This window comes from Zonotrichia albicollis, chromosome 9 (genome assembly GCF_047830755.1).
Source record: "Zonotrichia albicollis isolate bZonAlb1 chromosome 9, bZonAlb1.hap1, whole genome shotgun sequence".
Lineage (NCBI taxonomy): Eukaryota > Metazoa > Chordata > Aves > Passeriformes > Passerellidae > Zonotrichia > Zonotrichia albicollis.
This window is the reverse complement of record NC_133827.1, coordinates 33061205-33087692: the sequence shown is the minus strand read 5'-3', so window position 1 is coordinate 33087692 and position 26488 is coordinate 33061205. Positions and strand designations below refer to the sequence as shown.

The window sequence follows — 26488 nt, the reverse complement described above, 5'->3', positions numbered from 1 at the left end:
CCTGCCCGGTCATCCTGCGGCGCCTCCATCGCGGCCACGTCAGGCCCAACCGAAGACTCTCGGCGACCGCTGCGCACCCACCCTTGAATGAGGGAGAGGGCTGTCTGATTGGTCAGTACCGCTGTCATTCCTGCGCCAGAAGGCGGGGCGAGGAGGGGACGGCAGCGGCTGATTGGTCGGCGCGGCGGCGGGCGGCCGCTGGCGGCCGCTGGGGTTGGTTGCGCCGGGCAGTGGCGGGTGCGCGGGAGGGAGGGGCGGGGGGTCCTGAGGCTCCGCTGTCAGCGCCGCGCTCCCGCCAGGCCCGGCCCAGCCCCGTCCGCCCGCCCGCGGCGCGGCAGGACCATGTCGGCCACGGACGAGCGGGCCAAGGAGATCCTCCGCGGCTTCAAGCTGTATCCTCCGTGCGGGGGCCGTGAGGCGGCGCGGGGGGCGCGGGGATCGCCGCCCCGCTGTGGCGAGGCCCCTGGGGCGGGAGGGGGTTGCCATGGCAACGCGGGTCTCCATGGCGTCCTTACCCCGGCGGTGGCGGGAGGGTCCCTCGAGGCTGGCGCCGGCCCTGGGCCGGCCGGGGCGGGGGGACGGGGAGGGAGGCCCGTGACGCCGGGCCGGGGTCCCGTCCCTGCCCTGCGGGTGAGGGGTCCCCGCGGGCAAAGCCCTCAGCCGGGTGGCGGCGACCACCGCCCCTGCGGCCCCTGCGCGGCGCTGGGAGCGGCTGGGCCGGGGGCGGCGGCCCGGGCAGCAGGAGCCCCCCGCCCGCAGCGAGGACAGCTTACAGAGGGCAGGTGAAGTAGCTCTGCGCCAGGAGGATCTGATCCCCTTCCCTCCGGCCTGCGCTTAAGCACCTCTGCTTGAAAAGGAAATACCTGGTGGTCAGGTCCAGGAGCTGCTAAACACCTTGTTCCTTGTCATACCGTGAGGTACTGGCACATGTCTTGGTCGTGCAGTGTCTTTTATTGCTGACGTATTCTGCGTGTAAATGCCTTTCTGTGCAGCTCGTTTAAAAACTTTTCATGTTGTGGCTTTCAAAAAGCATTCTGATTTTATGCCTGTGGTGCCTGGGTGTGAATTTAAAGCTGATGAAATGAGATAGATCTGAGCTCGGAAGAGAGGCGAGAGCCTTTGTGCACCAATTCCAACCCAGCATTTCAGTAAAGTAGAGAAAGACTCGACCTAAAGGCCCACTTTCAAACTAAGGGTGTGAGAAATAGTGTAGCTTTATTTTACATGTGGAATATTTTACTGAAGTAAATTCTTCTAAGCTTAGAAGGCAATTGCAAGCTTGCTATCTTGCCCTTCAGACATCAGAGTATTGTGAGCTGGTTTATCTTTCTCTTTTTATAATAAAAAGGACAGAAGTGAAGGAAATTTCCTCTTGATCAAAACCTATTATTTCTAAACAGGGTGGTGGGGCTTTTTGTTCTGTGATGTTCTGAGATGTATATAATCTCTATGCCAGCTGTAGCAGGATCTGATTTTCTAGGTTGGATTTAGACAGATAGCTTTTATCAAACTATAAGCAGATGTTTTTCTTAACTTTTTTATAGAATCATTTCAGTCTCCCCCAGCTGTTAATACTGCATCTGGTTCCTTTGCCTCTGTGCTGGCACTATTGACAGCTCTTTGTATTTATGAAGATGTAGAATTTTAGCTGTCAAAACATAAATTAAAAACCTTTTGTGCTGGCAATTAGAAGAATAAGCTTCTGACAAGACCAGACTAAGCTGTTGGTAGAAGTGAGGAGTGCCTTGAAAGTTAAGCCTAAGGAGCAAACTTTTAAGTGCTTTTTGCATGTGTTTGTACATAGTCTTTACTGGATAGCAGAATTTACATAAAGGCCCTTGTCCAACTCTGAATGAAATAATATTTTTTGTTGTTTGCTGTCCTAAAGAGAAAATGCCTTTTGCTCTTTGAGAGGAAGGATGTCAGATAACAAACTATGATCTCAAGCAGCCATAGCATGGACAGAAGCTTTATTAGAAGCACTCTGCAGTCTGTGTTGAAGTTCTCAAGTCTAGTCTTCCTTTTTTGTCCTTGAAAAAAAAAAAAAATTAGTTTACTTCTGGCAGGACAGCTTAAGTCAAAATTTGGACCACACTTCTCCAAAAACATAGTAGAGTACCTTGATAGCTGCCACAGGGGCCGTGTGGTGCAAAGTCTGACAAACAGGAAAGTCTGGAGAAGCATTTCATAACTGAAACTCTTAGCAAGTTGAAATAGTTGAGAAACATCTCTGTTGCCTTTAGTAAACCAGAAGAGAGGCTTAGCAGACATTCCTCATTTGTGAGGAAGCCTTGAGACACCACAGCATCCCCACAGGAAGCTGCTCATGCCCAGCTGTGACCACGCTCCCTGCAAGGGAGACATCAGCTCCATTTCCCTTCCCTGTCCAAGGGCAGGGGCTGTTCCAGGGACAGTTGCAGTTTAGAGATGCTTTATCTCCCAGTCACCCTATTGCTGCATGTACTCATTTCATTAATAGCAAGGAAGAGAGAAATGTGTCCTGAAAAACTGTTCAGTTTATACTTTGAGCACCTGAAAACTTTCTCCTCTGCTCCCACAAGGGAGGCAGTTCAGCTCCACCACCTTAAGCACATCTGCAACCTTGGCACTTCAAACTGAACTTGCTTTTAGCACGAGAGGAGCATGGCATTGCACCCAGGGCTGTGTGCAAGGGGTTCCTTGGGAGGCAGGAACAGTTGCTAGGGCCAGAAGCATCACTGAGGAAGCAGGTTTCCAAAATAATCCCTGATTTTAACACAACAGCAGACACTCTAGCTGGAAGTCCAGTTCGCATTGGGTAATCAGAGTTTCCTCAAACAATTGTGTTTACTTGTGGTTCCTGAAAAGGAGTTAATTACAAGCTTTCCAACTCATTGGGGCATGCTGGATGATTGGGGCATGTGGAAATTAAATTATAGCCTAAATCCACCCTCTAATTTCAATTGAAAGATAGGTTTTCCTTCCTCTATGACACCAGTGCAGAAACATGTTGTGACTAATGTCCCAAAATCCAAGCCAGGAACATTTATTCCCTCTTCTCATGGATTTTACTATTTTAAAAATATTAAAACCAAGGGAAATATATTTGATGCTTGCAGGAAAATGAGAATATTATGCGTTATTGGACTTATCCTAAGAATTTTTGTGGCACCAGTGAATATTGAACATTAACAGTCCAATAAATATGCAGCAGAAAAATTTTGAAAGCAGACAACAAACAGAGCTCGTCACTTGTTCAGGGACAATATTTGCTAACAGAGCTTGTAAGTGTGTTTATCAACAAACTGTTCTGAAGGCACTGCTGTGCTGACCAGCAGTTGTTACACCCAACACAATAGCTACAGGTAGTTTAGTGCTCTGAAAATGCACTTGTTTGGCTACAGGCAGCATCAGTCCAGTTGGTAACTGAAGATCATTTGTGAGAAGTATTAGCCAAGTCTTATTTCTGCAAGTATTTATGCCCCTCTGATCCTGTGATCTCAAATGTATGAAATTCAATTATGCCTTTTATTTTTTTTTCCCCTGGAAGATGGGAGAGTTACTCTGTCAAGCTACAGAAGGGTATCTTACTTGGCCCTCACTCAGCCTTTCAACACATTCTTCAGATCTTGTTCTGTCATTTTATCTTCAGCGTGTACTATTAAATGCATGCATTTAGCATCCTTTATCAAAAGAAAGTAACCAGTGATGTACTTCCCCAGCAGTCAAAGTTCAGAATTGTTTTATTTTGATGGCTCCCCCTTAACTATTTGTGGGTTGCCTCTTTACCTTTGTTCTGAGATCAACTACCACAGAATTATTTTTTCAAAATGTGCTAGAATAAGGACCCTGTAGATAGTTACCCTGTTTAGTTTGGTTTGCCAGCATTTGGAAAGCATCCATGCTGTAGATTAGAAATGTCCAGTCATGGTTTGCAGCAGCAGATTCACATCCAGCTCTTGAGGGACCACAGTCCAACTTCTTGAAGCAGTTCTTTCTGTGAGGTTTCAGTCAGAGCAGAAAGGAGGAGAAAACCCCAGTGAGTTGGTTGGTTGATTCTCAGAGGATGGTTAAAGTGCCTCTCCACACAGGAATAAGGACATCTTTCTATTTTAAATCTTACAAGTCAAGCAAGATATCACCTTTTATTTGCTTCTGTACAGAGAAGTCTTATCAAAATCTCTGTGGGATTAATTGTCCTGTAGCTGTTTATCAATTTAGGTTAAGTTTTTCCATGAACTTCATTTTAAGGCTGTTCAGTGGCCTGTTCTTCAGAAGTCTCCTGAAACAAGGCAATACAGTGAACATATGCAAGAAGAGAATATTAACTGACAGTATTAACTCCAGAACAATTACAGAGTTATGAAACTGAGTTTGTGGTCAGTGTTAATACACACCTGTAGCTCGAGCACTCCAACACTTGCAGGCAAAACTTCTCATGTCAAAGCCTGGCCTACTTTCCTACAGTCCTCAAGTTTCCTGTGCAACCTCTTCCCAGCTCCCAGAGCTTTTTCCAGCTTTATTCTCACCATTGTTTTTCTGCCTAGGAAGTCTTTCTCTTTGAAAGATGGGTAGAGCTGTAGTGAAAATACAGAATCACTAGGAATATCTATGAGCTTTTATATTACTCTGCAGAGAGGGAAAGTTCCAGCTTCATCCTGGTCTGCTGTACACACAGGAACTGAAGTTAATGACAGTCTTGTCCATCCATTCCTAGAATAGTCACTGGAATTTTGAACTAGCTTGATGCAGCATTCCAAAGTTGAGCAATCTAATTAGAAGCAACATTGAAATAAGTTTCCAGTTTCATTGTTAGGCTGGTAGGTGTTTGGCAGGTTACTCATTTGAAATTCTTACCTGCTGCTGTGTTTACAAAACTAACAAGGAAGCAGCTTTAGTTGGCTTAAAGATTCCCTTTGGTTTTGAGGTTTCCTCTGTGCACTTCCTCAAATTTCTGTGTAAATTCCTTGCAGTGGAATAGAAAGACAAACCATCAATTTCATGGGTTAAAAGGAGACACTGGCCAGCCAAAGATGGAGCAGGACTTGCCAGAAGCTGGGACATGTACTCTATAGAGGCCAAAATCAGAACTTGCACATAGCTTGCTCTAAAGCAATTTTAAAACACCCTGGGAACCATGAGTTTGTTCTCCTTCATCCATATTTCTGGTTTTTTCAACCCTCTTACTTTCTACAGAACTTAAAGTACTTGACAAGCAAGAGTTGTCCACATTCCCAGTTAGCCTGACTGGAACAAATTCCCACCCTGGCAGCATTGAGAGATCTTTGTTTCGGAGACCAGAGTTTCACCCAGAAGCTTTAGGCTGGTTGTAGTTGGTAGTTGAATGTCATGGTAGCCAAGGTACCTTTACCATATCAGAATTATTTCCAGCATTTGCAGAAGTTCTGCACCATGCAATGATCTCTAATTCTGGCATGCTAGACACAGAGTCATCATGTTTCTTGTGACTGAGTCATGAGGCACATCTGCAAATAAAGCAAGAGCAGTTTTACTAGGTTTGGTTTTGCCTGCCTGATTCCTGAGTGAACACCAAAAACTTCATGTCCTCCCCTTGTTAACTCTCATTGAAAAAAGTGTAAATATTTAACTGTGCCTAACCTGTGATTTGCATTAACTTGATATCTGAGCTGCAGTCAGATATTGTCACTTGTCACATTTAATGCAGTCCCTGTGTAGTGTTGGAAGTGGGGGTTTGTGCCCATGACAGTGGGAGGGACATCACAGGATAAAATGAGTTGCCAGGTGCCACAGAGAACACGTCTGGCATCAGCTTCAAAGTGGAGGTTGACATTGGAGTTCAGGTTTTTCTTTTTAATCTGCAGTATTGCTTTAGCACTTTGTAGTTACAAATTTATAGCTAAGATTTATCCTTTGATCTCTCCAAAGCCTACCCATCCAGCATTTTACTGGAATTATGGTTTCAGTATTTTTAATTGCTTGCTTAGTGCCAACCTAATGAAGTACTTAAAATAATGCAGGTGTCATTAGCAAAATTATTTTCCCTTGTTTCCTTTGTATCATATTAAGATATCAGTTACTCTTTGCATCCTTGGAAGTCATTGGTGCCTTATGCTTCAGCTGTTGTTACAGTATTTGAATTTCCACAGAGCAGAAGATAGTAATTTAATCCATCAAGTGAGAACTGGTAGAGCTTCTTTCCCCCCACCCCCTGCATTTTCACAGCCAACATACAGGATAAAAGCCAAGCTTATACAGAGAAGTAGGGGAGGTATCCAAAAATCCTCAAATTAAACAGATGATGTTCAAAGGAGGTTTTTTATTATAGATATTTGATATGGTTCTTGTGTCTCTGGCAAAAAGAGTTTTCTGTTACCTAAAGCAGCCTTAGTGTGGAAGCTGATTTGACTTGTTCTAAGGTGTTTATCTCTGAATTTAGGCTGATCCCAGAAATAAAGTTGAGCCAAAATTTTACTTGAAATTTGTAAGATAGAGGCTACTATATATCTTACATTTATGTAAGAAAAACCTCTTCTTTTTCTAAGTTGGGAAGTTAAGGCAACTTCAAATTTGAGCTCAGAGTCTGTTAAAGATAAACCAGTGCTTTGCTTACGTCTAGCAGTCAATATTTGTGTAGAAATTGGAGGTTGCTGCATTCCCAGGTACAGGGAACAAGCAGAAAGCATCATGATCTATTAAGGTCCACCTGGCAACATTGAATTTTGTCCTTTTTTTCCCTGCATATTAGTATCACAGAGTTTATAAAATTTAGTTATTTAAAAGGTGATTTTTGCACATCTGTTGCTCTCACATCTTAAGGAGCACATCATATGTTTATTCTAGATATGCAATAAACTGCAGTAGCTAGCACAGAATATTAAAAGCTTTTCTCAAGTGCTGCCTTTTAGTGCTGAGACTGCATCAGGAGCCCTCGCAGAAGCAGGTTTGTCAGCATCACTCCCCAAGCAGTTTGAGGGAGTGTCCCCATGCACTCACTGGGCTTTGCTGTGGGGTTCCAAAGCCATTTGGCCTCATGCCCAAGCAGACACTGCAGGGCTATTGGGAGGCTCTGTCCAGAAGACACCTGACAGCAACCAGGGTTCTCTTAGGAACCAGATCTCAACTGCACATTGCTAAATTCCAGTTGGCAGCCGGGATTTTCAGCTGTGATTATGAACTCGAGATTCCATTGTCATATTTCTCCTGAGCAAAGTTCTCATTGTGACAGAAATGTTATGTGTAGAGGAGACTTAAGGGAAACAGTATCAGATTAATTCAGTCATGAGTGAGTCTTTGAGTTGATTATGTTCATGACTAGAATTTCAGGCAACATTCTTCTGGAAGAAGAAGGCAGGCTTAGGTAAAAGGAGGAAGGAAAAGAATTTTTTTTCAGTCAGCATTTGGGATAGCAGTGCACAAAAAATATTATTAAATTTATGCTGCATTGAAAGAATTGTAACTAACTAGGAGCAATAGTCTTCCATTAGAGATTGAGAGTGCAGGGCCTTATGCTCAGTAATTCTGCAGAGGACTGTTTATATGGGTTGGTCTGTATGCTACACTGTACCTAACCTTCAGCTACTCTGTAGCAAGTCAGAAGCTTATTTGGTCCTTGGGACAGCTGATTATATCCATCTTTTCTTATTTATCATGAAATCAGGGAAGATCATACACGTTACTCACCAGTGAAAGATTGCCTGCCTGCCTCTTTCCTCCTCTTCACATGACCTAATTTAAGCCTTTTGAGAAGGAAGGCTACACATTCTTGGAATCAAGAGTTCATCTGATGTTTTAAGTGTCAGAAACTTCTGATCAGGGACAGCCTGCTGAGGAAGCAGAGAGTTAATGTCAGGTCACTTTGGTTTGGAAGGTCAAAGGAAATTGTATTTCAGGAGGCAGTGGAAAAGCTGGCTATTTGCATGACTAAATAAAAAATTGATGAATGGGAAAATTCTTACAGAAACCTTCACTAAAGGGGACCCAGTTTTGATTCAAGTGTTGGCATGAACTGTTGCTAACTCTGCTTAAGGGAGTTCTGCAACACCCTCAACTGCTCTTGAAGGAAGTTTTGCAGAGAGAGAAGGTAGAGGAGCAACCATTGTCCCCATTAATGTACTACCATGTGTTGAAATACCAACCCATCTGAAATTGGACACCAAGAAATACCTACCAGCCTTTAGCACAGATGCACCTTCTGAAGGTACTTTAGACATTTCACTTCCAGTTTAACTCTTTAAAGTAGATTTGAGTGCATTGGAATACTGGCCTGTCAGTTAGAGTCCATCTTAAGATTTCACTGTTTCTCTAGTAATGTTGCTTCCTTTCCCAGAAGCTGAAATAAAGAGGGGGAAAGTCCTTCTGTTTGTTACTTTGCTTGAACCTTAGTAGCCTTAAAGTGAAATTTAAAAACAGCTCAGTCCAGGAAGTGACATCCTGCTTCTGAGCAGAGAGACATCCAAAAATACCTGCTCTTGCATTCTTGCTGCCCCATGCTTCTGTCACAGCAGCTGTACAGAGCCTGGGTTGCCATCCTCAGCTGAGTGTTGCCTCATTTTCAGAGTCACCAGCCAGGCTGCTCAGATGAGCCCTGCAGCCTCCTGCATGCTGGCTTAAAACAACCTCAGCAACAGGCTGAGGAGCAGGAGCTGTGCTGATGGCAGTTCTACCAACAGCTCAGCTGTTCAGCTTGAGGGAGAAAGGAAGAAGCAGCTGGGGAGGGCTGTAAGCAGAGTCCTCTCCAGGCACTGCTGCTGCTGGGTGTTATCCCCACAGGCTCACTCAGTGCAGCCTCGTGCTGTGTTCTCCAGCACTCAGCACCACCTTACCTGAGGAGGCTTCTCACACACCATGTTTAGTTATCCAGCACCAATTCTAAAAACCTAGCTTACCATTATTTTAGTTTTAATATAGTAACTCTGTGGTCACATAATTTCATTTAAGAGAAATGCATTTGAGGTGACCTCAGTAAGGTAATCATTTTCTCTTTGCCCTTGACCTGTGCAAGAAATCCTTAGCATTACTATGTGAGCAGTTCCTGCCTGGTCACCAGGCAAAGTCACAAACAGGGTCTGGAACCATGCAGCAAGTGCCATTAGAGGCTCTGTTCTGTGCAGCTCACAACGGACCAGACAGAGGAAAACATTGGCTAAAAACCCCATGCAGCCTTGGAGAGCAAATGCTTGTTGTTTTTAAATGCTCTTTCCAGGAAGAGACAGAGAAGCCAGTACATTTCTCAATCCCATTTGGGCTGCTCATTTATGGAACCCTCATTCATCCACAAGGCATTGTTACAGTTGTATTGTTGCCATTAAAGCACAGTATTTAAACAGCTCCAGAAAGGAATTCTTCTTTGTGCTTCCCCCCATAATTCCTTCAAAGGGAACTTTATTATTCTACTGCCACACCTGAAGGGTTAGCGTCACAAGAAGGAAGAAACACTGGTTCCCTGGTTTTCCAAGCATCTTCCATTCTACCACTGGAATGTTCCTTTCCTCTCACTATTCAGTCCCTCCATGACCACCTTCTCCCCATCCACACAAATGACAGGGGAGGCATTAACCAGGCAGCTGGAGCACAAACCTCTGCTGCTGCTCCCCCAGCCATGCTGCCCTCTTTAGGGTTCTCTTTCTCATATAACTCAGCCCTGCCAGTGGCCAGCTGAAAAGGTTTCACAGTTCATGATGGTCTCTTACATTTGTTTGCACTGATAAAAACAGTACTTTGTTTTCCTGCTTAGTAACATTGTCTACATCATCCCTAGTGTTGCCAGTTCTGAAATAGTAAATGCAGTGAATGAGGCAGTAGAATGTTTGGAAAGGTGCAAATTCTAATAAAAAAGGACTATATTTTAATGTAGGCACACCTCTAAAGGGTGCAGATAATGGCAGTTTTCCAGCTTTTTGTGTCTAACTTCTCCACATTAGCATTCACCTTAACATGAATGCTAATGAATGAATGCTTATGAAGTCCACACTTTGAAACACCAAAATAGTATTTTATAAACATGACATTTGTATTCTCTGTAAGTCTAGCTTTCCAATAAGTAAATTTTTATTTTGTTATTAATACCTATATTGAAAGAATCAGCTTGTGAATTACAGCTGATTGTATTTATACATTCTGTCCTTTTTCACAGCAGAAATAAGATATTCCATTGCTTTAGCTGAAAAATATGTTAATATACTTTTATTGAAATTGCAAAAATCTGATTTAATGTATTCTCAAAATTTAACATACAGCAACAAGCATGTTAAAATAATAATATTTAAACCTTAGTATAAACATAACTGTAGATTTTATTGACAGTGAAAGCTCTAGGAAGCAGAATAGAGTAATAGAAGTCATTGCCTTTTTTGTTGTTTCAGTGGAAGTTTCATTACTCTGTCTCCACAATAATGTTGTTTTTTCCTTTTTTCTGAATTCCAGTGCATGCTAAAATAGAGATGCTGGTTTGGGCACAGACCCTCCATCTTCCAGATCATGGTGGTCCTGGTGACATGTTCAGAGATTCACATCAGTGTAGGTCATGTTACTGGAGCTGTAGAGGTTGATCAAAGTACAGCATTCAGAACAAAATAATTTTGGAGAGGAGGTGTTTTACCTCCTCTTAACTGGTTTGGAACTGAATTGTTTCCTTGTACTTTCCCTGTTTTGCTGTAGTGCTTTTCCAAACAACTCTCTCTCAGACTGCCATACTGTTGAACACTGTGTAAAATATTGGGATGGTTAAATTGTCAAATCACTAGTCCACACTGCCAATTGAAGCTCTTCTCATATTCTGGACACTCCTAAAAAAGCACAGTGGTTCTGATATGAAGTCCTTGTTTTTTGGAAAGTTCTGCTTCAATCTGTATAAATCCCCATTTATTCCTCCTCTTTGCATCCACTCTGAGCAGCCTCTGGTCCATTTACAAGATTAGTTTCCTCCTGCAACTGCCAATCATTCTCTCCTGACTGTATTTTCATTTTGCTTTCATTCTCCACACGGTCTGTACACTCTTAAGTTTTCCTCCCTTCCTCACAAGAGACAAAATAATGAACTTGTTTTCCTTGAATAATCATAGTCCTGTCAGTTTTAAGTGGAAAACCAAAAATGGTTTGAGCTGTATTTGCAGCATGGGATCCTGCCACATAGTACTCCAGAGGTAAAACCACTTCAGTGTCTCAGATCCATGACTTTTCTTTCTCTTACACATTAAATAATTATATCTGATTCTCACTTTGGTCTTGTCCTCTGAGTCTAGGGCCACTGACGTCCACCTAAGTATTCACATCCTTACTGACTCCCTCAGCTTGGCATTGAGACGTTCATAATCATTTGCTGCCCATTTGTGCCTGGAAAAACAGGGTAATTGGCAGTGAGGGTGCTGTTTTGTTTAGTCAACTCTTCTGGCTGTGAGGGTTGTGCAGTTTGCAAGGCCAAGTGTGCCCATTCTCATGCAGATATAGTCCAAGTTAAAAAAACAACAATCAAAACTGAAGTATTTGTAGCTCCAGTGACATTCAGGCCAATACTCTCCACAGGGACTGTATATCCAAGGAACCATTTAAGCTAATGCCAGGAAAAGTGTGGCTTGTTCCTCTGCTGTGCTGTGTCAGCAAATAGGAGATTGGCATTTGTCATTGTGGACTTCATGAAAGTGCTTGTTGTAGCTGTTTCTCTGGCTGATTTGAATTTTTATTTTGTTTATTAGATGTAGAGTGTGAGTGCCAGGGCTAAATGCTGTTTTATAAAAAAATCTCAATAAGATTAAATCTCCTTGCCATTCTGTAATTAATTTCAAGGATATTGTGTTGTTTTCCCAGAGAATTTGTGGTGATCTCTAGATGCATTCCTGGTTACAGAACAATTCTGGATTGAAACAGTGAGGGATGTGCTCTGTGTGACATAATGTGGGGCAGTTAAAGGTGGCAGAGATTCACAAAGAGCATGAAGTGCTTTGAGTAAACCACCTTTAGGAGAACTGAGTGACTTCTGCTCTGCCAGCTCCACCATCACATTCCTGCCAGCCCAGGTTCCCTGGGCACAGCTGGGAGACTGAACCAAACAGCAGTTCTGTGCTCAGCCAGTGTTACTTCTGCTGCAATAGTTAGTTTTCACTCCTGTCATAAACAGAAACCCTTCCAGACTAATTACCAGATGTACTGCAGCAGTAGCACTTGTCCCCTGAAGGCTGCAATTGGCATTTGCTTTCAAAGCTGTGTAAAGAGGATCTTTTTGGGATATCGTTCATTTTTGTCTTTTTCCAGCATTGCTTGTGAGAAAGGGCAAATGAGCCCACCTGGAAAAGGAAGTTCAGTTGTCTGGCCTATTTTTGAGTAGCACACAGAGCTGTAATCTCACCTTGAGGGAATACACACCATCTTTATGCCAACTGGCTTGGGCAATATGGAATTTGTTGGTGCCAGGAGTTCTTGAACAGATGTAGCTCCACAGTGTAAATGTACTGCACTGGATAAAGCACTGTCTGTACTTTTCTTCCCAGTGTCAAAAAGGTGCCAATGGTGTTGGAAAAAGCTCTAGTCTAGGTAAAACCACATTGTTCACATGCTTAAAATTTACCCCAGTTTAACCATTTCTGCTTGATTTCCCCACTGTATATACCTTTATCTCAGTTCCAAGTCACTTCAAAGCTTTGGATTTGGATTCTCTTGGTGGAGAATAAAAACATTCAGGCAAAGGTTAAATAAGGGATGGTTAGCTCAACTCTAAATTCACTTTGTGCATTAATCTGGATTGGCTCGACTGGAGTGACAAATTCCCAGTTAATTCAACTGCTAGAGAAAGGTACTGTTTAAAAATTAACATTGTGTTCAAAAGGTGTTCAGTGAGGGGAGTTCAGACAGAATCAGTGTGGGAATGCGAGAGAAATCCAGTGCTTGACCTTCTGTTCCTGCTTTCTCCTGAGAGTGCCAGCAAGAATCTCTTTAAGTGCTCCCTTTAGAGCTGATTTTGGTGGTGTGAACACCTGCCTTTTAACAATTAGGATAAAACTCACAGGCTCATTTCCTGGAAGGCAGGAGCTATCAGACCTAATGACTGCAGGCTTTATTGATCTGATGGGGAGGATTTGGAGTGCTGACACACAGCCTGAAGTTTCCATGGCCCAATAAAAATCTCTGGGTCCCTGAAGTCCTTTGCACAAATGAATTCTTCCTCTTTTACAGACCTCTCTGAAATTGAGACCTGTCTGTCTGAAGACTGAGCTACAGATTTTCCCTAAATGTTTTTACAAAGTCTTTTTCAGTAGTGATTTTTTTGCTTTGTTCTGTATAGGTGGAAACACTACTTGACAGCAACACTGAAATCTCCTCTGGCCTAGTTTCTGTTCTCAGCAGCACAACTTGAAGCACACTCTCAAACACAGTTTTATTTCTGCTCTTTCCTGATTCCCTGGAAGACCAAACAAAAGCAACTTTATATCAGAAATGTAAAAAGTCAAGGGCAGAACTCTCTGTAGGGACAACTCTCTGTCCTTCCTATGAAAGACACCATTGAACACCTCTTGATATGAGGATCCCTCCTTTCATGTACCAAGCATTCACCAGTTATATAAGATTGCTGGAGAACAGCAGAGTGTCATTTGAATCCCTTAAAATGATGGCTCTTGAGGACTTCTGTGGTAGCTGCAGTTGCTTATGTATCCTGTGCATGGAGGGGTGTTTTAAGGACAGCTCAGAACAGGATCTCTCCCCAGTAACAGTGCAATGTTCTTGTAGCCTCTTCCAGCCTTTGAGCAGTTAACCAGAAGTAAGAAGTCTCTCAAATGTACATAATCCTTGATTCTGCCCTGGCCAGTCTTTTGTTGAATAAGATTTTTAAAAATCACAATTCCTCCTGGTTGCTAAATTTGATGTTCAAGGATCTCTGTCAGAGTCCTTGCCAATGCAGGTCTAACTGTTGAATTGTCATGTCTTATACACTAAATCTGGGGGATTGTTTGCTTGGGTTTTGTTTCATGAAGACTGAGAAAAAGAATTCCATTAAAAGATGGAATATGTATTTGTTCTTTGTGGAATATTTTTTGCCAACAGAAATTACAATCAAATTCTTGAGTAAACAGTATCCACCTGAGAGGTAACCAAGCTAGCAGGGCTGTTGACTGCTGACACACTAATCACCTACTTAATGTTAATATATAGCAGTACAGGAATGATTAATAGGAGGCTTTACAAGCATAGGTGTCTGGGTAGTGCCTGCATCCTGTGTGTGTGCAGATCCCTGACATGGGCAGCAGGCCAGAGGAGCAGCAGGAAGATGCTGCTGAACTGCTGGACATGCAGTGGTGCTGCTGGACTGTGCCTTTTTTATCCTTGGAAATGGAACAAATAAAGGCTCTTTACAAAGAGGAAGCCTGGTTGAGTTGCTTGGAATTCAGGCACAAAGAATCCAGAAGAATTTTTGCACTATTGAGAACGGCAGCCTGGTAAAATAGTGAGTTTTGAAATAGAACTCTTTTGGATTAATAAGGGAAGCCTTTATGCAAAGTATTACTGTAATTGCAGCTCATGTTCTGATTGCCTTATCAGGGGAGATGCATCTTCAATGGCATCTTTGTTTGTCTTACAATGAAAAGAGATAGAAAATAAGCAATTAAAGCAGACTTATTGAAATACCATAAATCTGAGCATTCAGCTATGCACTTCTAGCTAAGATTGTTGGTTAGTTTTTGTATTAAAAAAAATAATAAATTATTGCTGTGGTCTGTACTTGCTTTGTAGTATGGCCAGACTACTGACAAAGAAAAATTTTCTTTTTTTGTTTCAGCTGTGATCTTTTCTCTCTTCCTGCTTCTCACCCTAAAGCAATCTTTATAAATGTGCACATAGAAATTAGAGGTTAATTAACTCTGTTGTATATTTGGGATCCTTGTTATTGCAGTGAACCTTGTAAAGAAATACTACAGAATCTGACAATGGTAATTTTGAAAATAGATGGACTTTGCTCTGATTGTGTATCAGCTGATATTTGAATAATGAATAGTGTATTTTTATTGTACTTTATGAAAATGAACAACAAACCCCTTGCTCGCTGTTTTGTGGTCTAGTGCCACCTAGACATGGGCAAGTCCAACATTAAATTTGATTCTCCCAGGAACAGAAGATTCCCAGGGAAAAATCATCAGACATCTTTTATATAGTGATAAACAAATATATTTTCAGAAGAAAATGGTCTGGGTTTATCCTGTAATGCCTCATAAGAGCAGTCTAATATTAGTAGAAGATTAATATTGTTCAGTCATTTAAATGTGAAATCTTTATGGCATAGATTTTGAGTTAAATCTCAAAGACTCTTGCTTTCTAGTTGTGTGTGTGTGTCTGTGTGTTGCTTAATCTCCCTGGCCAGTGCAGGGGATGTTGTGATCTCCTCGTTAAAGACGTCACACTGAGAAGATTGGAGTAGAGGAATAAATAGAACAAGTGCTAGAAAGCCAAGCAGCTCATCCTGGTTGAACTAAAATGCACTCCACACAAACCACCTTCCCCACAGATTTGTTTCTCCTAACTAAAACTCAAGTCCCATTTCGTAGAGTATGAAAACAGCTCATTTGAGGCTCTGCTAATTATGTTTGCATGGGTTTCTGAAATGTTGTTTCACCTAATTGTGCTACTCAGTAGCCAGTATTTTTTACAGGTTACTCCTCTGGTGGAGAAAGCAGACAAGGGCAATAGCTCCCAGAGGGCAGAGAGGCTCAGAATTTGGCTGGTGAGGTTCAGTACAGAGCTTGAGCACATAAAGGTCTGCTGTATCTGGGCTGGCTGTGTGCAGCCCCATCTCATTATCATTGGCCTGTTTTCCTGACCTCTGCACCAAAATTGATCTGGGCAGGGGCTGCCAGATCTGCCCAGGCTGACTCTGTCTCTCCAGGTGCCAGGGGTGCAGTCACAGTGTGTGTCCCTGAGACAGATCTGCTGCTTCTCCTTGGAGCTGGCCTGTGTGGAGCAGCAGGGCTCTCAGATGTTCACACGCCCTTCAAAAGTGACAGGTAGATAGCTAAGAATTGAAGGATGTCCCACTGAAATGTTTTAATTGTTTGTGATAATAAATTGCATTAAAAGAATTGTGCATTGCACAAGAATAAGTGAAAAATTAATCCTTGCCCATGCTCAGCAGGATCTGGTGAGGCTGGAACTACTGGGAAGTTTTTCAAGCAAAGTTAGGTTAGGAAAAGCTTGCTGCTGGAAATTACTGCTTTTTTCCAGAAGTTTTTTTATTCCAGCACTGTGCTTAGTCTTTTTCCTCCTCTGATCCCGATAGATTCTGAAAGAATATAATGAAAATAGGAAACAAGGCAGGATGCAACAGCATGGACATTTCCACACAGTCACTGCTTGCAATCCAGCTCTGGGAAACTTTGGTGGATGTGGAAACAACGAATCCCAAAGTGTATTTCCCTTACAGTGCCAGGGAATATCTCAGTGTCACAGGGCCATCTGTGGATCCTTGTAGAGCTGCTTGGGCATTTGTTCTGAAAGCACAACTGCCTAGCATGGAGTTTATTTTTAGTATTTTAACCAAAAAGCTTCAAGAGGTGGAAATTTCTCTTAAATTTAATTACTCAGCCACTGTCATCCTGTGTTCAAGGAGTCTGACTTGAGGCTGACAGTGGAGTAACACTGTTTGGATTTACTTAACCAAAATGTGTTTACCTTGATTCATCTCTAGGAGTCCTTTAGACTCATAGTCCTCTCTGAATTCATTCAGTGCAAAATTGATGATCTCTTTGTACAAAATGGAGCCTGCCTGTCCCTGCCAGCAGTGAACAGCCACAGAATTTGTCCCAAGACTTTGTCCTTTCAGATTTACTGCTGGCTGCCTTTTGCAAAATTGCTCTGCAGTTCCTGGAGCTGGCAGTTGTGAAGACAATTTGAATCCATGGAAAAGTGCTGTGTTTCCACTCATTCACTGGGCTCTCTTTTGCACCTAATGAGCTGTGGAAGGAAACCTTGTCTGTTAAAGCATGTTAGAAACTTTGTATCAGGGGCATCACTAGTTTTTAGAGTAGTGATTTTTAAGCTTAGGTGGCTACTTGCCTTAAATCAGCAAAAAGAACTTGTGGTGTTGAGTGTGACGTATACACTGAATTCATTGGAGCACTTGGAGCTCAAAATATACTGGAGTGTCCAGACTTAGAACAGAAAAAGAAAAGAAAATTTTAATAGGAGCTCTAGTTGAATTAATATGAACTAAGGCAGGAACAAATGCTTTATTTTCCCCCATGACTTTCCTGTTTTGTATTTCTGGTGTTGGTTTAAGTTGTCTTAAAAAAAAATTATTGATAAGTTTCAAAGGCTTACACATTTTTCTAATTTAGAACCATTTTGCTTCTGTTGTCAGAGGCAATACAGCCATTTTGCTGTCCTGCTTTAATATGGCATTTTAGACACTTAAAAGTCCTTCTAATTCTGCAAGCAGTCCTCTTTATTTCCTTCCTTCTCCCCACTTCCATTAGTAATCCTTGGCAGTGATTCAGAACCACCCTGCATTCGAGATAAGGGTGACTGAGAAACCAACAAAAGCAAGAGAAAGAGAGTGAAGGAAACCACTGGCACCCACCCCACAGCACGATGGCAGCAATCTGTGCTCCTGCAGCACTCCAAGGTACAAGAAGAGTTTCCATCAGCCAGCAGGCACAGCTCCTGGCTGCCTAAAGAGAGAGGCAGTATTGTCTGTTGAAGCACAAGTCTTGAAGCCAAACTCCTCCTGAGATGTCTTTGCTCCTCTCTTACTGATTCCTTGTGTGGCTGTGGGCAAGTCTCCATGCTCATTTCCCAGTCTCTGCAGCAGGCAGTTATTAAAAAGCTACTTTGAGAACATGAGTTGAGGTTTTTGAAGCACAGTGTAGTACTAGGTAAGGTTGAAGTTATTGATCAGTGAGCTGTGCTGTATTGCCTGTGCAGTGGGGTGTCCTGGCTCTCCTGTTAATTGCTGAGGTTTGCCTCTTGTCTGGGGTGGCACTTGCTAGATGACAGTGACAATGACAATGTGAAGCTGTGCACACTGGTGGCACAGCTCACGCCAAAGCCAAATCTCTCACCAATTTCCAGTCTGCATATCTGTTCCTAGGAGTACATGGTATATTGGTGTCTCCAGTAAATTACATATTCTTTTCAAATATGTGAAACTGATAAATCTGAGCTGTCAGAAGTGGTCTTCAGAGCTCAACAGGCTGGTGTGCTAGAGAGTGCTCTGTATGAAGAGATGTGAAATGAAGGAGAGAAAAAAGAAATTAAAGACCAATGGGGGGAAAAAAAGCAAATAGTCCCTACATAAGCACAGGCAGTTGGAAGTCATGGAGGCTTTTTGTGTTGTCAGTTGCTTATTTTCCAGGGGACACTTTCAGCCCAGGATGCTGCTTGGAGTTGGATGGATGAAGGGAGCAGCAGGGGGACCTGCTGATGCTCAGCTTTGCCATTCTCAATAAACATCACTTTGCTCAATAGAGAAATTATTGCAGAGGCCTTCAAGGAACAAAGGCATTGACTGGCCACAAGCAGTGCTGATAAAACTGCCTCTTTAGAGCCTTTTAGGTTTGCTTTTTCTTCACTTTTCACACAAGGCTACAGGTCATTCAAGTGAAACTGTACAAAAATGCCAGCTAAGCAGCCATGTTTATCCCTTTTAAAAATTTGGTCAAAGAAGTCATTGTTCCTCTGCTCAGGTCTGTGCCCTTTCAATATGAAGAAGTGTGAAGATCCTTTTAGACATAAAAAATCCAATCCTCCAGTGTTGCAAAAATGACATGAAATCAATCCAAGCTTTCTTTTATAAGCTAGCCAATATACTGCATATTTTAAAACAGCTGAATAATTGTATAAAATAAAGAGGCATATTGAAGTTTAAAATGCCTCATTCCATTAAAGCTGATTTTGTTGCATGGCTGTCGTGACATTGGCTCTGTAAAGAACAATAGTCCATAACAATTTGCAGGGAGATAAATTCCTGTGAGGGTGTCTAGCTGCAACCTTATCTATGAAAATGAAGTTAAGCACCAGAACCCCTTGATAGATTGTTTCCATGAAACTCCCTCTCATTCACATATTGCTGAGAACCTTGAAATGTTACCATAATAGTTTAGCTGGGAAGAAATTTTTGTTTTGAAGTAGTTAAGACAAAATAAAGTTATTTCAATTGCTGAATCATTTTCAGTGTTCACTTGCAGAGAGGAAAATTGTTTGATGTGCTAAAATTAAAAAGTGGACAAACAGATTCCAATTTTTTGGGGGTTTAAAGAATTTAACTTAATTTTAAGCATTCTGGATGTGGCTCCTCAATCTGTCCTGTAACCTGTCTTACCTTTTTATATAGGCCAGGCATCTTCTCTAAGAAGTTCCAGTGTTTTAATTGTATTTTTAGTTTCTCTTGTGTACATGGTGTCTCTGTTAGCTTTCTCTGTACTTACATTCAGTTTTGTTCTGAGCTACAAGGAACCCACTTTAAAATTATGTTCTGATAAAGCCCTATGGATTTTAAAGGTCACATTCTTTTCTTGGATGAATACATCATTCCCATTGACTCACCTGCTGTTCCTACAAACTCAGAGTATTACTGATGACATTAATTATGTTAATATTCAAAGGGTTCTTAGCACAAGCTCAGGCTTTTCTAACATGCTAATTTGTGAGATGCATTTAAAATGCAGGGAAGATGGGAGGAGTTGGGTGTTACTGCGCTGGAAAAGAGAAAATAATTTTCTTTGTGCAATTTCTGGTCCTGCAAGGAATGATGAGTTTTTCCAAGTTATTGATTGTTTTACTATCTAGACTGTAAAGCAATCTCCAAATGGGATCACATGTTGTTTTTCCTGCTGAGGCATTAGTAAAGGAATTCTGTCAAGGCTATTGAAATAAGCCAAAGAAAAGCTTAAAAAATACAGAAAACAGTGAAAGCCTCTACATTGCTTCAGCTGCTTTTGATTTAAATATTTAAGATTTGGAGAGATTTCACTGAATATTTTCAGACAGTTAATTGCCAACAGTGAAAATTAAACATTAATTTAAATTTAAACTCTGCCTTATTTTGCTACCTGATGTCACTAGGATGCTGTGGTGTAGAGATGGATGTTAGTTAATTTTGATGAAAATGCTGAATAATATTTGTGTCTTTCAACCTAAACTGTTTGAAAACACAGATTTTTCACTGGATAAAATTTTTAGTAGCAAATGCTGGAAGTAAGTTTACTTCATTTACAGTGTTTGTAGAGGTAAACAAGTTTGTAGAGGTACTTGTCTATTGGCATCCCATTGCAGCTGATCTGGCTGTGAACAGACCTGGGCTGCATTTTTGTTGCAGACTTCTGCAGTGTGCCTCAACATGAGCCCTGCTGAGTTGAAATGAATTCAGAGATTCAAGCAGGAAATACTTGGTGGGGACACAGCTCAGCTTGAAGATGGTCACCCAAGGTGCAGGGAGGATGTGACACACAGCAAGGAGCACTGGAGCTCCACTGCCCAGTGGGAATGGTCAGAGCTCTGTCTGCTTTACACAACAGAAGGGAGCAATAATAATTTCTACTCTCTTAGCATAATCTATTGCAGCCAAGGTAAGGTTGGCATGGTGTGCAGTAACTTGTGTAACTGTCTTTCAAATATGGGCCAAGAGCAGCTTAATCCAGAGCTGTCTGATGGATGTTAGATGGAAATTCATGGTGTGATACCAGATCTGTGCAGAGACACACAAAGATGTAAAGCAGAAAGTTTAAAGGGAAGTACAAAGTATACAAGTATATGATATTGTGTTGATCTTTTTGCTGTGATGCTGTAGCTGTTAAATATATCCCTCTGATTACATAATTTGCTGTGAAATGACTTTGTTGGTTGCTGAGGATTTTTGCTGCATTTTGTCATGTGGTTCACATTAATCTGTGGATCTCCCTGGCTTCTGTTGTACAGCAATTTGTTTTGTGCAGGAGACTTTAAAAGCAGGCTCTTTTACAGCAAGTGAAGGAGTGCCAGGAGTGCTTTGAAGGGATAATTGGCTTCCTTCCATTTAAGGATTTAATAGAGCACCTTTCCAGCACCTCCCATCATTTTGTGAGCACAGTAACCCATATCTTGTGCATCACTCTAGGAAAGTTGGTTTATAATAGATGAGTTTTTTAAAAGTTCTGCCCCTATAAGAACTGTCACAGCATGTTTTCTGTCTAATCAGGAGCTCAGCAAAGTGTGCTGCTTTCTGAAAGCAGAAGTTGACAGTACTATACCCCAAGGCTCCAGTAATGTTTGAGGAATAACTTCCAGTTTTTGTGTTTTGGTATTCCTGTACACAGAATGGATGGATGCTCATTCAGCAGATAGGATTTTGCTCTGAATTTCATCCTTAGGCTAGGAGGAACACTGCCAGCCTGTGTTCTTGTGCCTTATTAAACAGCAGACAGCAGCATTTCTCATGAGTGTGAACAGAGTGAATTCAAGGACCTGAATCAGCAGAACATCTGTGCATATGCTTAGATTGAAGCACACAATTAGGAGTTCTGTGGAAGAGTGATTTGGGAATTGTAATAAAAAGTGGGAGTAGAGATGGCATAAGATTACAGCATGAATGGCATGAGTGGAGAAGTGAGTGTAAGGCCATTTAGGTGATCTGCTTTGTAGTCCTGTAGTTTGGTAGTTACTTTGCATAATTTATGTTGGTCCTTATTCCTCAGACTGGATTGAAACAAGTGAGATGAAAATATACTTCTGGGAAAATATATCTGATATAAATATAATCCCTAAAGTCTGATCTTTACTTCCCTGTAAGGTAACCTGCTTTCCCATGCCATGGCTGCTTGGTTGTGTCTGCTGTTCACTGTTGTGACCATGTGAAATCAGGAGTGAAGGTTGGTGAGTCCTGATCAGAAGCTTTTCTGGGTCTGCAGCAGAGATTGTTGTGTGAATTGTTCAGGGCTTTCAGCCCCACCTTCTCCCAGAGGACAGGTCTCATTAACATGCTGTTGTTGAGATGTTTGCACCTGGCAGGTAGGGAGCTGTTTTAATGTTGCATTTCATGTGGAAAAAAAAAAGCTGGCAGGGATGATGAAAGACCTTCCTTCTAGGAGTGGTTATGAACATTAACCTTGTTTTTATTATGAAATATAAGAGTACAGCAGTTCCTGAGGCTTTAGAATGGTGTAGACTTAGACAGCAAGGAATAAAATGAAAAATTGATCATTTTAACAAGAGAAACAATACATGTTGTTTGGCACTGCCTTTGAGATATTTAAGAAGTGCTGGAAATTACAACATACAAATAATAGTCAGAGAGATTGAGGCAGAACTTCTTTTAACTCCATACTACTTTAATGATAAATTTTGTTTGTACTCATTCTCTTCCTCAAGGCTACTCTTAATTACAAGTGAGGTAATGCAAGGCAATCTTTTGCAATGCTAATACACTGAAAAATAAAGGATGTACATTCTGATTTGTTTGAACCAAGTGATCTCTATGTCAGATATAAAAAAGAAAGAACTCCTCACATCAGAGGTATTAAAGAAAGGAAAATTTGAATTTAGAAATGCACAAACCATTTCCCTTCATCAGGCTAAGCAAAACAGGTCTATGAGGGAGCTACTTCATGTAATTTATATAAAGCAAGTCAAGTTCCAGCTACTACAAAGCTTTTATGTAAGGCTTTGCTGACCCAATAGGTGGTGGAATATAAATAGATCAACATACACCCTTCCTTCTGCTGTTCTACCTAATCCTTTCTTGCCTTCAGGATTGAAGAGTATTTGATCTATTGAGTCTTAAATCAGACATCATTTCCAAAAAAACCCCACCCCAAGCCTCCAAAGTACAACTGAATGAAAATGTAATGGTGTAAGAGTGAGAAACTGTATTAGGAATACACTGATGTTTTTCCTTCCCCCCCCCCACCCCGTACAAACTTCACACAGCTGGAACTGCCTGGATTCCCACTTGCTCTTAGCCCTGTTAAATGGCTTTGCATGAACCTCTTCAAAAAGAGTAATTGTATCAGACCAATATGAATTGACTTTCTCCTTTTCAATAATGCTTAAAATGCCCTGCTCATTCTGCCTGCAGGTCTGCACTGCTGCTCAGGAGGTGGAGCACTCTTTATTTTTAGTAACAATGTCTCTCATGCTGGGGTGGAAGAATCTTAAACCAATTAAACACATTAGAAGATAATAGTGTGTGTGGGTTTGGTTCAAGATCTTCATTTTCTTCACTCTGGGGTATGTGGTGTTGCCAGCCTTCCTATCCAAGCTGACAGAAATAGTGTTGATAAGCTGCTAACTAGGTAAGCAGTGCAGCTGCTGCTTTGTCAGGTATTCCTGTGTCAAGAAATCACTTGTGATGGGGTTTGCCTCTTTTCTTTTTTAATTCCATTAGAGTTTTATACTTTATCTCAGTTTTGACTAAAACTTTTTTCAGATGTCTGCTTCTTTTTAAACATTTATTATTTTTAAAATAACTAACCTCTTGTCCCTGAAGTGTTTTTTTGGTTTTTTTTTCCAATAGAAAGAGATTGTGTGTGTGTCTGGGCTTTTAAGATCTGATTATTTGTTCTTCCCTTTTAATAATGTTTAGTTACTGGGAAAAAACTTGTAAACTGGCTAGTGTATTCTGAACCCTTCAAATATGTCTGGGTCCACAAATTTTTACTCTTTGTATACACTCTGACTAGCAGGTTGATTTTTTCTTCATTTGCAGAAGTTGGAGAAGCATGCCCTGAACCAGCACATGGATTTGTCAAGGTCAGAAAGCCTTTGACTACACTGACATTAAATCTTTATTTATTTGATAAGGAATTTACACAGGCTAGCAATGTTCATGTTGTTTAAATACAAGATATTTTCTAGGAACTGTGGCATGCATTGCTGATGCATGGTCTCATCAGCAGGGGTAGAGCCTTGAGCTTTTTATTTATTCTTCCTCTTGAATTTGACAGTCATAGTACAAAGCATGGGACAGGCTGTCCTGCATGGATTTCCTTTTACAGTGGAACATCCATAAACAAAATAAAGCCAGATAGCACTTAAGAGATGTCCAACACCCCAAATGTTAACATACATTTTAAATGTTAACATTGTTCAGCTCAGCAGCATAATTTGTATCACCTTTCTTGGACTGGACCGAGACAAATCCTGATAGGGAGAAGTTACAGAGGTCAGTAGTGTACAGTGGTGTTTTCTCTCACCAGAAATACTAGGTCACTAACACTATAACTGTATTTCAAGTAAGGATCATAATTAAGCTGTCAGGCTACTTCTCACTAAAGGGCACTTCTAATATAATACTTTTGAAACTGATGAATGTGATTTTAGAGTGCTCCAAAAATTGTCAAGGGAAGAGGGATGGGAAGGCAAGGCAAGTCATGGCAAGGAAAAGGAATGGTCCATTAGTTAGAGTACTGAGAGGCTGGATCAGTTCCTTTGCAGTGCTGGCTTTGCTGTCCTGGTCAGTGTTTCATTTCCAGTTCAGAGGAACTCAGCTGGTGCTCAGTTTGGCACCACACAGCCTGTGGCCAAACCTGGGAGCTCATAACTCTGACTGATATTGATTGTGAACAAACAGCAAATAAATACTTGTGAGAGGACCATTTTTTAAAGGTAGTGCAGGTTTTTGATAATCAAGTGCCCAATTTACTAAATTACTGTTCAGTTAATAGTTAAGAGTGTTTGTGTGGCAGAATGTTGGGAAGATAAATGGGTGTGTCAGTGAGATGCTGAGATTGTCTCATTTGTTATTTTCCCCTCGTACATGGCATTTGATAGATGGCACACTGCTTTCTATGCAAATAGCCTCACCCTGGCTAATTTGTGTGTTTGGTGTGGGAAGATGTATGGAAAAATGGTGGATTTTTTTGGCATTTGAAATTACTCTTGGGGCAGTTCCATCCTGCAGGTTGTGTTGGCTGAGGATTTGGAGTTTTTCAGCCAGCACAACATGAAATGCCCAGCTCTGCTGCAGGTTCTTCTTGCCATTCTGCTGCTCATTTTCTCTCTCTGACTTCCCTGCCAGTCCCTGTCGCCCTTGGGTTGCTGGCTGGGGAGAGCTCCACTTTGCAGCTTCCTGCTAGGATATGGAGGTGCCAAATGGAGCCGTCAGAGGATGCTTTTCATCTTCTGCCCCTTTCTCATTTGCCTTAATCCCAGAACAAGTGGTGGATACATTGTGTTTGGAACAAGCCTGGAAGGACATGAGCAGGCTGCCCTGTGTTCCCTCTTTCCATTCTCTAAGCTTTATGTGAACCGACCCTGTGCACACATTCTCTTTGTCTTTTCAGTGGGTCATGGAAAGTCTGACCAGCCTTCAGCAAGGGAAAGAATCCTCACATCTCTACTGAAGCAGCCATCTTCCCTTCCCCTCCTCCACACACAGAATTTTAAAACAAATGTTCGTCTGTGATGCAAAATTTGCTAAAGCATCTGTTTCTTCCTGGGAGCTCTGGAAAAATGTGATCAGTGTGATGAGTTTGTGTGAGTCTGCCTGGAAACTGTGTGTGTTAGAGGATGAGTTCAATATGCAAATCTCCAACAGCTCCTATTTATACCCATGTCAGGGCCCATATTGTCCCTCTTCTGTCTGCAGCTCCCCAGGCAGTTCCCTGAGCAGTTGTTGTAGGCAGTCCTGACTGAGAAGGCTGTGCTGCCATAAAGCAGCCAAAGGCAGCTCCTGGAAAGGCTCTGGTTTGTGTGGGCTCACCCCACAGATCCTGCTCTGTTCAGTCTCTGGTGTTGACACTGGTGAATCCTCAGAGCCACCCTGAGGAGCTGCAGAGCAGGAGGGCCTGAGGCCTGTGGATGGCTGTGTCCCTGTTCAGGATGGCATCATGCAGCTGTGCAGGCTCCTTGTTCTGAGCTGTCAGTGGCTGAGTTACCCTGGGAGAGAGATTTTGCAAAGGTGTACTTAAGATCATTATTAACTGTCCCTTTGGAAATATGAATATTTCCTACTTGCCTATAGATTTATTGACTGATTCACTGATCAGGGTGTTTTGGAAGCTGGCACAGCCTCACTTGCTGAGAGTGAAAAGAGAAGATCTCTCCTTGCTTAGCACTCAGCAGCTGAAGAATTCCCATGAGAGGCAGTTACGAGGTCAACAGCAATAGGACTACCCTTGATACTAATATTTTGTAAGCTAAGAAAACAAGCTGGATTGGATGCTATTCTTTTTCTCATGTTATGTAGAAAGGACTCCTTTTCCTAGCCATTTTCAAATACTAGAGAAGTGCAATTGTTTGTGTAACAATCTGTTATTGTTACCAATGTTCTTGTTTCTCCACAGCACAGTGACACTGCCTTTATCCTTTGGAAGCAGTGGAAAATGATAAATGAGGTTAACAAGCTCCAGTCTAAAGTGAAAACGAAATCTGTGGCTATATAACTCTTGTTGCATTCATTCTGGTCAGGGGTTGGTTGGTTTATTTATTCTCAGGGAAAAAGCATCTCTTTTCCTTGGCCTCCTGAGAACCAGAAAGCATGACTGAAACTCAGCTGGAGTAGCCTATTTCAGAGCTCAGCAAAGAATACTACCCACAGCATTTAGGGATAGAGATAGCTTGTTTTCCTTATTTGCTTCCC

At 41.8% G+C, this 26488-nt stretch overlaps 1 protein-coding gene and 1 long non-coding RNA gene across 2 annotated transcripts in view; both read left to right on the top strand.

The window, feature by feature from the left end:
• The first annotated feature begins 203 nt into the window (after window positions 1–203).
• The window catches only part of PDE6D (phosphodiesterase 6D), a 33565-nt gene continuing 7280 nt past the window's right edge, over window positions 204–26488 (top strand). The window contains exon 1 of the mRNA XM_005484888.4: window positions 204–392. Coding sequence (XP_005484945.1) covers window positions 343–392 — 50 coding nt within the window. The 5' untranslated portion in view covers window positions 204–342. The remainder of the gene's footprint in view (window positions 393–26488) is intronic.
• LOC141730155 (uncharacterized) lies at window positions 416–26488 on the top strand. Its single transcript, XR_012581655.1, has 3 exons — window positions 416–917; window positions 21701–21779; window positions 23615–26488. It is a non-coding gene; the product is annotated as an uncharacterized LOC141730155 (long non-coding RNA).